The sequence below is a fragment of the Hemiscyllium ocellatum genome, chromosome 10 (genome assembly GCF_020745735.1).
Source record: "Hemiscyllium ocellatum isolate sHemOce1 chromosome 10, sHemOce1.pat.X.cur, whole genome shotgun sequence".
NCBI lineage: Eukaryota > Metazoa > Chordata > Chondrichthyes > Orectolobiformes > Hemiscylliidae > Hemiscyllium > Hemiscyllium ocellatum.
In genome coordinates, this window is record NC_083410.1 from 78,555,042 (window position 1) to 78,572,749 (window position 17,708).

The window sequence follows — 17,708 nt, forward strand, 5'->3', positions numbered from 1 at the left end:
GTTAGAATGATTTTAAAATAGATTCAGTTATCGTTAAACTTATTCTCGTTATTATAATGTATAATACTGACAAAGTCTTCCCATTACGTATAAACGAATGATCCCTTGAGTTGTGTGGGGAAGCTCTCACTTAGAGAAATACCATGTCATAGCAAAGGGCAAAATATTAAAATAGACTCAGAAGGCCAAGTTACTGGAGCACATTACAGCCTGAAAGAAAATGAAGAGTATTGATGATACTACAATCTAGATGCTCAAATTGGGATGCATTACAAAAAGGATAATAATTCAATAGGCTGTCGGTCAATATTTTAATGCTTGATAAATTCTGTAAGAAAATATTGTACATTTCTTATTTATAGATTTACATAACGTAAGAGTTCTTTAGGCGAATCTACCTTGAATTTATTTCCAACGCTAATGAAGCTCAGCTTTCCTGCCTTCTGCTTTGTGTCCTTATTGTTGTTGGTTCCTTCAAAAAGTTTCCGAACAAATGGATCTTTTGATTCAGATACCAGTGATTCCAAGGACATGTGTAAGGCATCATTGTTTTTTTCCACAAACTTTGCCTGTCAAGGAGAAAGTTACACTGAGTACTTCCTAAGTGAAGGATGCAATTATTTCAAAGACAATTTAAATTTAGCAAATATTGGAGATTTTAGAGTAGAATTAAGAAATATAAGATGATCCAAAATGTGGAGTTGTGTGGCCCAGGCAGCAATCAAAAACACAATATTCGGCCGGTCGGTGTGGACTTGTTGGGCCGAGGGGCCGGTTTCCACACTAAGTAATCTAATCTAATCTAATCTAAAAGTAGATAGCAAAAGCACAGAGTTTATATGGAGGATTTCAGTTTTCAACAGTTAGGGATAAACACAGACTACCACATCAGAAATGCTGTGAATTTCCTCTGTGTTCAAAATTGTTTTCTGTAACACTATACTCTAGAACTAGGGGGGCTGACTATATCAGATTTAATGAAAATGAGTCAGATTTACTTAACAGCTTAATGGTACAAGAACTGCCACCTAACAATGACCATAAAATGATTAAGTTTTGTTTGAACAGGGTAATCTGAAAATAGAAACGCTCCCAGATTTAAGTAAAGGTGACTTCAATAGGACAGAAACAAAGAAGATAGGAGCAGGAGTAAGCCATTGATCCTTTAAGCCAGCTCTGCCATTCAGTATGATCATGGCTGATCATCAAGCTCAATAACCCAATCCCACCCTCTCCCAGTATCCCTTGATTATTCAAGCAACAAGAGCTACATTTACCAGTTTGAAAACACAATGTTTTGGCCTCAATCATTTTTTTTGTGGTAATTAATTCCACAAGTTCACCAGTCTCTATGTGGAGACATTTCTCCTCATCTCAATCCTAAAAGGCTTATTTTTATCCCCTTTAAATTATGAGCCCTGGTTCTGGATTCCCCCACTACTGGGAATATCCTTCCTGCATTTACCTGGTCTATTCCTGATAGCCTATAAAATTCTATAGGAGGTCCCTGTCATTCTTCTCAACTCCAGTAAATTCAATCCTAACTGACTTTTTCTCTCATGAGCCAGTTCCCAGGAATCAATTTGACAAACGCCTGATGCACTCCCTCTGTAGCAGAAGTATCCTTCCTCTGATGAGGACACCAAAACTGTACACAATATTCCAAGTGTGGCCTCACCAATGCCCTGTATTATTGTAGCAAGACATCCTTGTTCCTGTGCTTAAGTTCTCTCACTATGAAGGCCAACTCACAATTTGCCTTCTTTACTGACTGTCGAACCTGCATACTTATTTTCAGCGACTGGTGCACAAGGCCATCTAGGTCTTGTTGAACAATTTGCACCCAAAAGAATAATATTTCTTATTTTTGCTGGATAACCCTCATATACCACATCTGCCAAGCATTTGCCCACTGACTCACCTGTCCAAATCACACTGCAACATCTCCACATCCTTCTCACAGCTCATCCTTCCACCCAGCTTGGTCTCCTTTGCAAATTTTGAGATATTACATCTATTTCCCTCATCTAAAATCAATATCATATATTGTGATTAACAGGGGTTCCAGTACCAATCCCTGTGGCACCCTAGTGGTCACTACCTGCCATTCAGAAAAAGACCTGTTTATTCCCATTCGTTGATCCTGTCTGCGAATCAATTATCTATCCATCTCAATACACCATTCCCAATCCCATATGCTTTAATTTTACACATTAATCTCACACATAGGATTTACTTGAAAGCCTTCTAAGAGACCATATAAATCACATTCACTGGGTCCCTGATCAAGCCTATGAGTTACAATTCCATTAGAACAGTCAAGCACGATTTCCCTTTTGTAAATCCATGCTGCCGGTGTCTGATTCTACCACTTTTTTTTTTAAAAAGTGATAGAACATAGAACAATACAGCACAGAACAGGCCCTTCGGCCCACGATGTTGTGCCGAACATCTATCCTAGATTAAGCACCCAACCATGTACCTATCCAATTGCCGCTTAAAAGGTCGCCAATGATTCTGACTCTACCCAGAGAGTGGTGGGGGCATGGAATGCGCTGCCCATGGGAGTGGTAAAGAACCCACCCCTGACATCTCCCCTATACCTTCCACCCTTCACCTTAAATTTATGTCCCCTTGTAATACTCTGTTGTACCCGGGGAAAACGTTTCTGACTGTCTACTCTATCTATTCCTCTGATCATCTTATAAACCTCTATCAAGTCACCCCTCATCCTTCGCCGTTCCAACGAGAAAAGGCCGAGAACTCTCAACCTATCCTCGTACGACCTATTCTCCATTCCAGGCAACATCCTGGTAAATCTTCTCTGCACCCTCTCCAAAGCTTCCACATCTTTCCTAAAGTGAGGCGACCGGAACTGCACACAGTACTCCAAATGTGGCCTAACCAAAGTCCTGTACAGCTGCAACATCACTTCACGACTCTTGAATTCAATCCCTCTGCTAATGAACGCTAATAGGCCTTCTTACAAGCTCTATCCACCTGAGTGGCAACTTTCAAAGATCTATGTACATAGACCCCAAGATCCCTCTGTTCCTCCACCTAAGAACCCTACCGTTAACCCTGTGTTCCGCATTCTTATTTGTTCTTCCAAAATGGACAACCTCACACTTGGCAGGGTTGAACTCCATCTGCCACTCCTCAGCCCAGCTCTGCATCATATCTAAGTCCCTTTGCAGCCGACAACAGCCCTCCTCACTATCCACAACTCCACCAATCTTCATATCATCTGCAAATTTACTGACCCACCCTTCGACTCCCTCATCCAAGTCATTAACAAAAATTACAAACAGCAGAGGACCCAGAACTGATCCCTGCGGAACTCCACTTGTAACTGGGCTCCAGGCTGAATATTTACCACCACTCTCCGACTTCGACCGGTTAGCCAGTTTTCCATCCAATTGGCCAAATTTCCCTCTATCCCATGCCTCCTGACTTTCCGCATAAGCCTACCATGGGGAACCTTATCAAATGCCTTACTAAAATCCATGTACACTACATCCACTGCTCTACCCTCATCCACATGCTTGGTCACCTCCTCAAAGAATTCAATAAGACTTGTAAGGCAAGACGTACCCTTCACAAATCCGTGCTGGCTGTCCCTAAGCAAGCAGTGTCATTCCAGATACTCATAAATCCTATCCCTCAGTACCCTTTCCATTACTTTGCCTACCACAGAAGTAAGACTAACTGGCCTGTAATTCCCGGGGTTATCCCTATTCCCTTTTTTGAACAGGGGCACAACATTCGCTACTCTCCAGTCCCCTGGTACCACCCCCGTTGACAGTGAAGATGAAAAGATCATTGCCAACGGTACTGCAATTTCCTCTCTTGCTTCCCACATAATCCTAGGATATATCCCGTCAGACCCGGGGGACTTGTCTATCCTCAAGTTGCTCAAAATGTCCAACACATCTTCCTTCCTAACAAGTATCTCTTCTAGCTTACCAGTCCGTTTCACACTCTCCTCTTCAACAATACGGTCCCTCTCGTTCGTAAATACTGAAGAAAAGTACTCAGTCAAGACCTCTCCTATCTCTTCCGACTCAATACACAATCTCCCACTACTGTCCTTGATCGAACCTACCCTCGTTCTAGTCATTCTCGTGTTTCTCACATACGCATAAAATGCCTTGGGGTTATCCTTGATCCTATCCGCCAAGGATTTTTCATGCCCTCTCTTAGCTCTCCTAATCCCTTTCTTCAAGTCCCTTCTGGCTATCCTGTATCCCTCCACTGCTCTGTCTGAACCCTGTTTCCTCAACCTTATGTAAGGTTTCCTTCTTCCTCTTTACTAGACATTCAACCTCCCTCGTCAACCAAGGCTCCCTCACACGACCATTTCTTTCCTGCCTGATAGGTACATACATATCAAGGACACGTCGTATCTGCTCCTTGAAAAAGTTCCACATTTCCACCACATCCGGCGGCACGGTGGCACAGTGGTTAACAGGGCGGCACAGTGGCAGAGTGGTTAGTAGGGCGGCACGGTGGCACAGTGGTTAGCACTGCTGCCTCACAGCGCCTGTAGACCTAGGTTCAATTCCCGACTCAGGCGACTGACTGTGTGGAGTTTGCACGTTCTCCCCGTGTCTGCGTGGGTTTCCTCCGGGTGCTCCGGTTTCCTCCCACAGTCCAAAGATGTGCGGGTCAGGTGAATTGGCCAAGCTAAATTGCCCGTAGTGTTAGGTAAGGGGTAAATGTAGGGGTATGGGTGGGTTGCACTTCGGCGGGTCGGTGTGGACGTGTTGGGCCGAAGGGCCTGTTTCCACACTAAGTCTAATCTAAATCCTTCCCTGACAGTCTTACAGCATCGTAATTTCCCTTCCCCCAACTGTAAAATCTACCCTGTTGTGCGCACCTATCGCTCTCCATAACCAAGGTGAAAGTCACAGAATTGTGGTCACCATCGCCAAAATGTTCACCCACTAACAAGCCCATCACTTGTCCCGGTTCATTACAGAGTACCAAGTCCAATATGGCCTCCCCTCTGGTTGGACAATCTACATACTGAGTTAGAAAAGCTTCCTGGACACACTGCACAAACACCGCCCCATCCAATCTACTTGATCTAAAGAGCTTCCAATCAATATTTGGGAAGTTGAAGTCGCCCATGACTACGATCTGTCATAAAATCTGATAGTGGACCCTACAATCTTCCCCCCACTATCAATATCAGACTCACTAGTCTATAACTCCCTGTTTTCTCTCTATTGCCCTTTTTAAATAGTAAGGTTACATTAGCTACCCGCCAAACTGGAGCTACTATTCTAGAATCTTGGAAGAGGACTACCATCATAGATTCCCTAGTGTGGCAGCAGGCTATTTAGACTACAGAGTCCATGTCAACCCTCCAAAGAACTTTCCACCCAGATCTATCCCCCTACTCTATCCCTGTGACTCTGCATTCAGTTATTCAATGAATGACTATGGAGAGAATGTATTCAACCACATTACGTGGATGCAGCATCAAAAATGGCATTGCTATAATTAGCTCAAGGCCAATCCACCTAACTTGCACATCTTTAGACAGGAGGAGGAAACCAGAGCACCTGGAGGGAACCCACGCAGACACACAAGAGAATATGCAAGCTCCACACAGACAGTCGCCAGAGTCTAGAATCAAACCATTGTCCCTGGTGCTGTGAGGCAGCAGTGTTAACCACTAAGTCACCGTACCACCCTGCATTCATTATTTCTAGCACCACTTCCTTAAGTACTCTGCAGATTATGAGGCCCTGGAGATTTATCAGCCTTCAATCCCAACAATTTCTACAACACTATTTATCTACTGCAGATTTACTTCAATTCCTCCGTCTCACTAGCCCTGTGTTGCCCATAATTTGTGGTAAGTTATCATGTCTTTTTTTCTGAAGGCAGAAGCAAAGTTCCATCAGCTATTTCTTTATTCTCCATTATAAATTCCTCAAGCTCTGACTATAAGGGACCTCCATCAGTTTTCACTAATCTTTTTCTCTTTATACACCTATAGAAAATTTTATAGTTCTTATGTTCCCTGCAAACTTGCTCTCATTCTATTTTTCCCTTCTTAAATCAATCCCATCATCCTCCGTTGCTGACTTCAAAACTGCTCCTAATCCTCAGGTCTATTTGTTTTCTGGCTAATTTGTCTGCTTTTTTTTTTACATTTCATACTCTAATCTTCTCTTGTAAGCCTTAGTTTGGCCACTGTTCTCTTCACAGTCTTTTAGCAGAAAGCAATTAGCAATTTTTGTAGTTCACCCATTCACTCTTTGAATATCTGCTATTGCCTGTACACAGTCATTCCTTTCAATAACATTTCCCAATCCACTAAAGCCAACTCATGCTTCAAACAATATAGTTTCCTTAAGATTCAGGTGTCTCAGCTCAGGACAGTCTCAATCTTAATGAAGAATTCTATAACATTATGGTCACTTAAAACAAAAGGGGTCTCTCACAACTAGTCTTTTCTCATTCCAGAATATGCAGTCTAAGATGGCCTGATCTCTAGAGGTTTCCCAACGTTCTGGTTCAGAAAACCATTCTGTACATGTTCGAAGAATTCTTCTTCTATGTTATTGTGACTAATTTGATTCACTCAATCTATAAAATAATTAAAGAGTGCCATAATTACAGATATTCCTCGAGTGCATGCACTTCTGATTTCCTGTTTAATGCTATTCCCAACATCACCATTACAATTTGATGGTCTATAGGCCATACCCACCAATGATTTTGCTCCTTAATATTTCTCAATTCCGCCCCCCCCACACCCACACACACATTCTGTATTGTCTGAGCTGATATCTTTCCTCAATATTATGTTGGTATCCTCTTTAACCAACAATACAACTCCACCACCTTTTCCTTTCATATGTCCTTCCTAAATACTGAAAATGGCAGGATATTCGGTTCCTTTCCCTGGTCATCCTACATCCATGCCTCCATAATCAAGTATATAACACTTTTTTACAATCTTTACAAATAGCAATTTATTCATCCACTTTATTTCAAATGTTCCATGAGTTCAGACACAAAGCCTTTTTAATGTTTCTATTCTCACTGTATTCCTACTGTGGCTTTGTTTGATTCTGGACTTTGTTCCTTTTATCTATCAATTCTCTTATTCCCCTTTCTTCTTTTCTTTTTGTCCATGATTCCTCTTCCTCTGACTCCTTGCATAGGTTCCCGTTCCCCTGCCAATTTCCTTCAAAACAGCTTCAACCACTCTAGCACCCCTGAGGGCATGAGTCCCAGTTCTGACAATGTGAAGCAGAGACTATCCTCAGAAAATGGGTGAATATCTATCATCCATTAAAACAACCAGTTACAACTAAATAGATAAAGGACAACTAAAGCACACACACAAATGCCAAATAGACAGGTCATGGTGACTGGGAGACACACAACTAACAACATAAGGTAAAAAGCAGAATGTTATAAAAAAGAAATACAAGGAAAAGGCAAAGGACATCACATCAAGATCAAATCTCTTAAAATAATATCAGGAAAACGTAACCGGAACAAATGTGTTTCCGTAATTTTTTTGTTTAAAAAATGACCACAGACATATTAAATAATGACTTTGCGTCAATTTTAACAGGAGAGTACTTGTCATCATTAATAATTTTGCATCAGAATTGGAGTCTCACAAAAATTGGCACATGCAAAACAACAGTTATGAAGATGGTAATTGCAAGCATGCCACATCCCCAGAACCAGATGGCTTCCACTCCAGGGTGTGGGTGCGAACAAGTCAGGTGCTTCAACTATAAACATTCAAAATTTTCTCTGGACTCAAACTATCCTTTATATTAGAAAATTTCACATCACTCCACTTTTATGAAATATTTTGTAAAGTGCAACCAAGGAATTGTAAAACAATTAACTTAGTATTAGATGTCAGGAATTGCTTCAATCCATAACTAAAGCTAGTGTGACTGAGTATCTTAAATTTCAGTGTCCGAGGAGCAGGAAAATCAACATTTTAGGCAAAAGCCCTTCATCTGGAGTGGAGACAGGGATCCTCCAGGCTGGGAATAAGGTAGCAAAGAGTACAATAGGTGAATGGGGGTAGGGATGGAGGTGATATCATTCACCTATTGTACTCTTTGCTACCTTCTCCCCAGCCCCAGCACCCACACTTCCCACACCCCCATTTATCTCTCCACCCTGGAAGCTTGCTGTCTCCATTACTGATGAAGGGCTTTTACCCAAAACGTTGATTTTCCTGCTTGGATGCTGCCTGACCTGATGTGCTTTTCCAGCACCACACTAACCTAGACTCTGGTTTCCATCATCTGCAGTCCTCACTTTTGCCTCTCAAAGTTCAGCTGATCAGAGGAATTCAACATAGACTTAAAAGGTAATTATGGAATGAATTGTATTTTCTTTAAAGCATGACTAAAATAGTGGACAAGGTAATATCTATGCACCTTCTTGATATTGACTCCCAAAAGGGCATTGGGAGATACTCATTCATGGGATATGGACATTACTGGCCAGGCTACTATTTACTGCCCATCCCTAATTGCTACTGGAGAGACAACCACATAGCTGTGGCGTCAGGAGTCACATGTCAACCAGGTATGGTTAACAGATTTCCTTCCCTAAAAAGATATTAGTGGACTAGATGGGTTTTTCTGACAATTGACAATGGTCATGGTCATCATTAAACTTTTAATCTTAATTTTTTTTGTAACTAAATGCAATTTCCTACCTAAGTTAGAACCTGAGTATCAGAACACAACCTGGGTCTCTGGAATAATAGTCTCACGATTACTAAGCCATCACCTAAACTAAGCCATCAACTAAAGTTGAAGCTTATTGCACTGAAGGCAAACTCAGGACCTAGTTAAGAAACTGGTTAAGCAGTTGGAGACAATCAGATTTTAAGTTGGAGACAAAAGTATGCATATCAGACAGACACTGAATGCAACTAATGGGTGTTCATGCAAGGATCTCGGTTACATCTTAACTACTGACTGTCCTTATTAATTACTTAAATGATAGGATAGATGGCTAACATTCTAGATTGCTGATGACAGAGATAAATGGCATTGTGAACAGTGTAGATGGAAACATCAGATCAGTGAGATTGTTAGATTAAGTGAATTAACAAATCTATAACAAATGGATTTTAATGATGTATATGAATTTAAGAACCTCCAGTTTGGTCCTGAAAAGGACATCAGACTACTTTCTAAATGTCAAAAGCTAGAAAATGCAAAGGTCCAAATTGACTTAGGAATCCCTGCAGTTTATTAATATAAATGTCACAGATGTGAACAAAAAACATAAACAAATTGGTTCTATGTGCTGTGCTTTATATCAAGTGCACCAGACTATAAAGAGGTACAATTTAAGTCACACTTATAAAAAGCCCTGGTTAAATCACGCCTGGAATAATATGTTCTGCAGTCAGCATCACAATTTAGGAAAGATATATTGACTTTGGAGGAAGAGCTGCAAAGGCTTATTAAGTGAAATTGCAGAGAGAGATTGCACAGATTAGAATATAACAAACTGAAAATGCTACAATTCAGACAGCATCAATGGAAAATAAGAGTTCAAGTTTCAGGTCAATGACAATTCATCAGATTTAACTCTGTTTCTCCCTACAAATGCTGCCTCACTGTGTCAGTTCTTCAGCATTTTCTGTTATTTCAGATTTCCAGCATCTGCAAATTTTTTTTAATGCAAACTTGGGTAGTATTCTCTGAAACTTGGAAGGCTTAGAGATAACTCATTCAACATTCCAAGACATTAATGAGAATTTTAAGGAAGCAAAAGAGAAATATTCACACTGGTTGGAGAATCTACAACTGGGAATGTAGCCCAGAAGATAGGTCAAATGTTAATTTTAATTTTGATACTGGAAGCCTTTTTATAAGCAGAGGTATTAAGGAATAAGGGACAAAGATGGCAAAGTGGAATTAATGGTTATATTGAATGGTGGAAGTGGGTCATTGGTTAATAGTTTAATCCAGCTGCCATTATCCATTTGCTTCAAAAAAGTAAGGCCATTCACAAGTACAACAGCGAAAAATAAATGGGAAAATTTATCTAAATATCCAAAGACATTCCACACTTCCAAATGTTTCATAAATACCTTGAAATACCTATTAACTGAGATGATCATACTGTACCATAAAAAAATTACGAATAGCAGGAACAATCTGTGAAAATACTCTGAGTAGTCACTTGCCAAGAACTAGAAGGCCAAGGTCTTTTGAGAGGAGATGCTTAGTGCCTTAGGGGGTTCATAAGGATCCCATGACTATTTTAAGAATGTGAATTCCCCCTGGTCGCCTGGTAAATATTTTTGACTAAATTGCTTTCTGGTCTTTATAAAGTTGATATTTTTTGGATTTTGTTGTGTTCAATTTGTTTGTCAAATTCCCTTCTTTACAAGTGATTGCATTTCAAAAGAATATGATCAACTGTAAACCACTTTGGATCTCAGACATAATGAAGAACACATTAATGTTATTCTTTTACTTGTTTGGCTTTGATAGAGTACATAAAATTCATGAAATGTAAAACTTACTGTTTCATAACAGACTGCTCCAGCGAAGTGCCTGATGATAAACCCTTCATCATCACGGATATTCCTATGAACTGTCAATTTTGACTTTCTAGGAATCTAAACAATGTAAACAAGGTATAGGTATTATATCAATACTGCTTCATTTCAAGAGTGGGTTTTAAGAGTCAGGTTTAGAATCCATTCATGATTAATTTTTCACAAATCTTGTTTGTCATCCTCCTTAAAAAGGACAACTTTTTTAAAAAGTTAACTCTCAGGATGTGGGCATCATTAGCTGAGCCAGTATTCTTTGCATATCCCTAATTGCCTAGAGTCAACTACTCTGTTGTGGATCTGAAGTCACAAGTAGGCTAGACCAGGTAAGATTGGCAGTTTCTTCCCTAAAAAGGATATCAGTGAGCCAGATGGGTTCTTTTCTTAAAACTTTAAAATTTTGTTTTAGTTTTTGAACTTTTAATGCTTATTTTATTTTTCCTGACAATTAACAATGGTTGTGGTTCTGCTCGCCGAGTTGAACATTTGTGTTGCAGACGTTTCGTCCCCTGTCTAGGTGACATCCTCAGTGCTTGGGAGCCTCCTGTGAAGTACTTCTGTGATCTTTCCTCCGGCATTTGTAGCGGTTTGAATCTGCCGCTTCCGGTTGTCAGTTCCAGCTGTCCGTTGCAGTGGTCACTATATTGGGTCCAGGTCAAATGTGCTTATTGATTGAATCTGTGGATGAGTGCCATGCCTCTAAGAACATGAATTCGACTGGGACAACACTACTATTATAGGACAAGCCAAACAGAACAGCCAGGGAATTCCTAGAGGCTTTGATTCCTTAAGTAAAAACCTAGCTATTCCAACCTTTAATATATTTAATGGTGGTGCACCCAGAACCTTCAGGGGAAAGAATCCTAACAATTCACAGACTTCACTGATGAAAGTTCTCCTTATGCCACTCGTAAATGACCAGCTCTTATCCAGAGGTTGCAACAGTGTTAGAGAGTCCCAATTCAGATGAAACAAGTTCTCAGAGCCTATTTTGTCAAGTCCCCAGAAGTCAAGTGATTGAATAGTCAGAGAATACAAGGAGGCCATTCACCCAATCATGTTGGTACTAGCTATCAGGAGGAGTGATTCAACACATGCTTTTCTTTTTCCTATCACTCTGCAAATACTTCTTTTTCAGATAATCCAATTCCTTTGCCCAAACAAAAATCAACGGACCATGCCTTCATTACACTTTCAAGCTGTGCTTTGCAGATCATGCACTGTCAGTCTTATCAAATCTTGGTTTTTCCAAATACCGGGTAATAGAAACCCAATTAACTCAGCTTCTCTTTATTGGATAAATCTTTCAGCCATGAAGCCAATTTAGTGATCCTCTGTTATATTACAACCAATGTAATTATATCTTTCTGTAATCTGGGAGATCGAAACTGCATACAGTACTCCAGTTAAAAATCACACAACACCAGGTTATAGTCCAACAGGTTTAATTGGAAGCACATTAGTTTTCGGAGCTATGCTCCTTCATCAGGTGGTAGTGGAGGACTCAATCCTAACACATATAATTTACAGCAAAAACTTAGTGATGTAACTGAAATTATACATTGAAAAATTGATTGTCTGTTAAGCCTCTCATCTGTTAGAATGCAGTGATAGTTTCACTTCTTCCATGTGTAAATCACAAAACCTTTTTTAATTAAAGAGTTGCATTCTCGGGTTAACTGTTAACAATAGTGATAGCTAGACAATATGTTGAAGGTGTTGGTCCCCTGTGTTCTCTGTCTATGCCATGATGCTGAGATTGAATTAAGTGGGATAACGGAGTTTTACATAAATTCATGCAGTTTTTGAGCTCCAAGTTCTACATGAATGCATGTAGATGCTTCTGAGCTGAAAGATTTATCCTATAAAGAGAAGCGGAGTAAATTAGGTTTCTATTACCCGGGTGTTTGGAAAAACAAAGATTTGATATGATTGACAGTGCATGATCTGCAAAGCACTGCTTGAAAGTGCAATGAAGGCATGGTCCATTGATTTTTTTTTGGTAAAGGAATTGGATTATCTGAAAAAGTATTTGCAGAGTGATAGGAAAAAGAAAAGCAGGTGTTGAATCACTCCTTCTGATAGCTAGTGCCAACATGATTGGGTGAATGGCCTCCTTGTATTCGCTGACTATTCAATCACTTGACTTTGACAAAATAGGCTCTGAGAACTTGTTTCATCTGTTTTGGGAATCTCCAACACTGTTGCAATCTCTGGATAACTGAGCTCAAAAACTGTATGAATTTATGTAAAACTCCGTTATCTCACTTTTTAGATTAGAATCAATCTAAACATCAGGTCATTGACAGAGGACACAAGGGGCTAACACCTTTAACAAATTGTCTAGCTATCACCATTGTTAACAGCTAACCCGAGAACGCAACTTTTTAATTTTAAAAAGGTTTTGTGATTTACACATGAAAGAAGTGAAACTATCACTGTATTCTAACAGATGAAAGGCTTAACAGACATTCAATTTTTCAATGTATAATTTCAGTTACATCACACTGTAGATTTTTCCAAAAATTGTGTGTGTTAGGATTGAGCCCTCCACCACCACCCAATGAAGGAGCATCGCTCCAAAAGCTAGTGTGCTTCCAATTAAACCTGTTGGATTATAACCTGGTGTTGTGTGATTTTTAACTTTATACATCCCAGTCCAACACCGGCATCTCCAAATCATACACAAACTTTAACATCTGGAATACTGTAAGTTCAGCAAAACATCTTTATTTCTACACTCAAATTCACTAGCAATAAAAACCAACTTGCTATTTGCCATCCTAAATGTTTGTTGTACCCACATATGAACTTTACATCCTTTGTGCAACTTTACCAAAAAAAATCTCAACATCAACACTGACACGTCCCATATCTTTTAATTAATATTTTGCTTTTCTTACAACAAAAATGAATAACCTCACACTTCCTAACATTATTAAACTCCACCTTCTACCCTGCCAGTCTCTTTGTGCCTTCCTCATAATTTGTATCTTCATTTGATTCCCTGCACTTCTTTAAAAATTAAGTCAATTAATGAATTTTATTTCATGATTTGCCATGCGAAATTTTTTCAATATAAATTTACTCATTTTCATCTTTGGGACTTTAGAGATGCTCTACAGTTGGATCCAGAATGAAATTAACCTGAGGAAAGGCAAAATCCACTTTTTTAGAAATCACTTTTGTCACAATCAATGATAAAGTCCATCATTTGCCTTTGACTACTCTGTCCAGGTATCAAACATATACTAACATAAAAATACCAAAGTAGTTCCTGAAACAGAGTTCAGTGTAAAAATCTGGATTGCAGTTACAACATTTAAAATATAGATTCTCATTAAAGACATTCAAGTTCACCATCACTCACTTGAGAATATCTCCCAGCAGCCAGACACTTTACAAGATTCTGTCCCTCCCACCTTAGCAATCTATTAAAGTTGGCAATATTTGTCGCAATCTGAAATGATCATTTTTATTTGACCATGGCAAGGATTCATGGCATGCAATCAGATCTAGATGGAGCCTGGGACCAGCCTGTGCATTTGGCATGAACAATTCCCAAATAGAACACGAACTTCTCCCCTCTCATTCAGCTTATAACAGAAAATAAGCTCAACTTTGTATTTCATGGAAGTTCCTTACAGCTGGAATAACCAGGATTAATACACAATACTTAAATATATTTAGGGAGAATTGACTTCTCCTGGTTGGTTACTTGTTACTGAATACATTCAACAAGCATTATGTTGAGTTTTCTGTATGCAATTTCCTCCCACTCCTGTCCTAAATTGCTGAGGAGCAACAACCTCCATAGGTATGGTTAGAAGATTAATATTTTTCATGGAAGCAATTGTAGCCAAATTCTCTATTTTCCTCATCCAAAATCCACATTTGCTCTCTGCATCAAATGTTACTAGACCGATCTATCAGAAGCAAGGGCCCTAGATAGTGTCGCCTTTAGGTAAATCCAGAGACAAACTCTTGCACCCTCAGCAGAGTTCAGTTCCTCTGAATAGATTAAGAAACAAATGGCAGACCTCCTACTTTGCAAATGACTTTAGTCTGACTGTAGTAACTCACCGTGAGTCGGAAGTGATTCTTATGCTTCTGGTGTATTGCAGCAGTAAAATGCTGGTCACTTGCTTGAGGCAAGCGATTTTCTTCATCCAAAATATCCAGGATTCCCACTAACTTAGCTTCAATTAGATCTGTTTAAAAGGAAAATGAAAAATGTGTTTGCGTGCACATTAAACACTAGTTTACATTTATATTTGTGGCAATGGAAGCAGTGATACTTCATTTTGAATTTTTGACATTGCAAGTTTAAGCCTTGTATGCTCAGCAAAAAACATGTTACGATCCACTGGTTACAAACAGAAGTAGAAGAACTACTTATCAGCCCAAATACTCAACAAGAAACCCTTCCTATTCATATACTAACAAATGACAAACAGTAATGATATTTTACGTGCCTTTAATTGTTTCTTGATAATAGATTCCAGTGACTCCCAATGACAACGTCAATATAACTGGCTTGTAGTTCCCTGTATTCTCTCTCGTTCCTTCCTTTAACAGCAATGCTACACTTGCTGCATTTTGCTCCACTGTGATCATTCTAGATCCAAGGAAATCCTGGTAGGTCACATTAACCTAACTTGTCTGCAATCACCCATCTTAGAACTTGAATGTTGACTAGCAGCACCTTTATAATTAGTAATGAATCGGAATGTAAAGCATCAACATTTCACATCCAAAAATTATCAGGAAAAGTCGCAGCCAAACGAGGCTCTCCAGCAAGTTCCTTTGTTACGTACCTATGCAGTCTTGATTATCAACGTAGTGCACTTCATTCACACCAAGGCCTTCTTTCTGGTAAAGCTCTTGTTCCTAAAGGCAAAGAGACATCAGGTCAGTGTTACTATATCTACCATCTGAAGTGATTGTTTGAAATTTTCAGAACAAGATTTGATCAATTTATATAAATGTTGTTCTTTACGTTGCTATTACTAAATGTTATTCAGAGAAAAAAAACATTCTTGATGTTACATTAGATTCCAAACAGTGTGGAAACAGGCCCTTTGGCTCAACAAGTCCACACTGATCCTCCGAATAACCCACCCAGACCCACTTCCCTCTGACTAATGCACCTAACACTATGGGCAATTTAGCATGGCCAATCCACCTGACTTGCACATCTCTGGACTGTGGGAGGAAACCGGAGCACCCGGAGGAAACCAACGCAGACACTTGGAGAAAGTGCAAACTCCACACAGTCGCCTGAGGCTGGAATTGGTGCTGTGAGGCCGCAGTGCTAACACTGAGCCACCGTGCAACCATATGAATGACTGTTTCTCCAAATGGTGTAATAATTTCACTATTGCATTCATGACTATTCAACAATACACAATTGTGTGCTAGAAAAAATATTCAAAAATTAACGTAGGAAGAATTTTATTTATTCTTTCACGGGATGTGGGCATCACCAAGTCCAGCATTTGTTGCCCATCTTTAACTGCCCTTTAAATGGCATAGAGAGCCATTCAGTTCAAATTGCACTTAATGGAGTTTAGAAGAATGAGGGGTGACCTTATTGAAATATACAAGCTTCTTAGGAAACTTGACTGGGTAGATTCAGAAAGGTCATTTCTCCTTGTGACACAGTCTAGGGTTACAGAACATCATCTCAGAATTAGGAACTGCATTTTTAAGATAGAGATGAGGAGGAATCTTAAGAGAGGATAGTCTCAGATTAGTGAATCTGTGGAATTCTTTACTGCAAAGGCTATTGAGGTTGGGTCAATTAATTATATTCAAGACTGAGATAGGCAGATTTGTAAACTACAAAGGAATTAAGGTTATGGGAAAAGGCAGAAAAGTGAAGTTGAAGGCCATCAGATCAGCTTCATTCTCTTTGACTGGCAGAGTAGACTCAGCAGGCTAGATGACCTCCTCCTACATCTCTCAGTCTTACAGAATGAAGTAAAATGCGCAAAAGTATAAAGCGTACATGTCTGGAGGATATGTTGCAACAAGTGTATACATGGTACAACTGACAAAGTGTAAATGAGCAGAGAGATCAAAGTGTTCATATCCAAGAACCCTTAAAGGTGGCAAGGTAGATTACGAAGGTGATATATACAATCAAAGACAGATTAAACTTTAATTGAGCAAAAAATGAGTTAATGAAGGAAAGCTAACATTATAAAATTAGAAAAGGTATACATGGGTTATGTGGATTTATAAATAACAGAATACAATAGAAAAAACAAACATGTTAGAACTTGGGAAATCACTGGTTAGATCTTAATTTGTTTATCATGGATAATTCTGGACACAACTTTTCTGAAAAGATACAACAGAACTAGAAAGATTGTAGAGGAGGTTTATCAGCAGGTTTCAAGGGAACTGCAGTAACCTGAGGCAGAACTTACATAGAATGAAATACAGCAGTCTACAATGTCCTCTGGGTAACATACGATCTTTCTGTTACATCAATTTTAATCTAGGTTGACATAGACACAAGAAATAAGTGCATGTCGTACCTCTTTTAGGATCCTTTCATTGAAAAACTGCTGAAGCTTCTCATTGCAGTAGTTAATGCAGAATTGTTCAAAGCTATTATGCTCAAAATATTCTGAAAATACAAACTGGAAAAGGTCAGCAAACACCGCACAGCTTGCAGGGCGATTTATAATTGCTAATGCTTTTCTCAACAATCTTAAATGTTGAATTATCTGTAATTCTATAAACTAAGATTGTTGCAAGGTTGTGGGGGGTGGGCTTGCAAAGAGCTTTCATGTAGAGGATAGGTTTCAGAGATGTACTGCCCCATCTACACAGAAGCTTGCATTGACACGAATGAATCAACACAAATTGACACTCGGCTATTCCAACCTAATATATTGACTTTGTCAAGGACATCAAACTTGACAAACTAAGTACAAACTTTACTTCAACCAACTACTTAAGCAGTCCATCACTTTCTTCTATATGTGAGGAATTTGACTTCTTTCAAATTATGTAAACAAAAGCAAAGCAGCTTTCTGAAATTGTGAATAAAGATTCAACCTCAATAAGCTGTTTCATCAGTTTCCCAAAACTATTGCGCCCCATAACTGCAGTC

The 17,708-nt window shown here is 39.3% G+C and overlaps 1 protein-coding gene across 5 annotated transcripts in view; it reads right to left on the bottom strand.

Moving 5' to 3' along the window:
* The window catches only part of LOC132819818 (unconventional myosin-VI-like), a 273,784-nt gene that overhangs the window by 68,159 nt on the left and 187,917 nt on the right, over positions 1–17,708 (bottom strand). For all 5 annotated transcript variants that reach the window (XM_060831639.1, XM_060831642.1, XM_060831641.1 and 2 more), the window contains 5 exons: positions 17,128–17,219; positions 15,400–15,472; positions 14,666–14,793; positions 10,550–10,645; positions 399–569 (listed from right to left, as the gene is read on the bottom strand). In XM_060831639.1, coding sequence (XP_060687622.1) covers positions 399–569; positions 10,550–10,645; positions 14,666–14,793; positions 15,400–15,472; positions 17,128–17,219 — 560 coding nt within the window. The remainder of the gene's footprint in view (positions 1–398; positions 570–10,549; positions 10,646–14,665; positions 14,794–15,399; positions 15,473–17,127; positions 17,220–17,708) is intronic.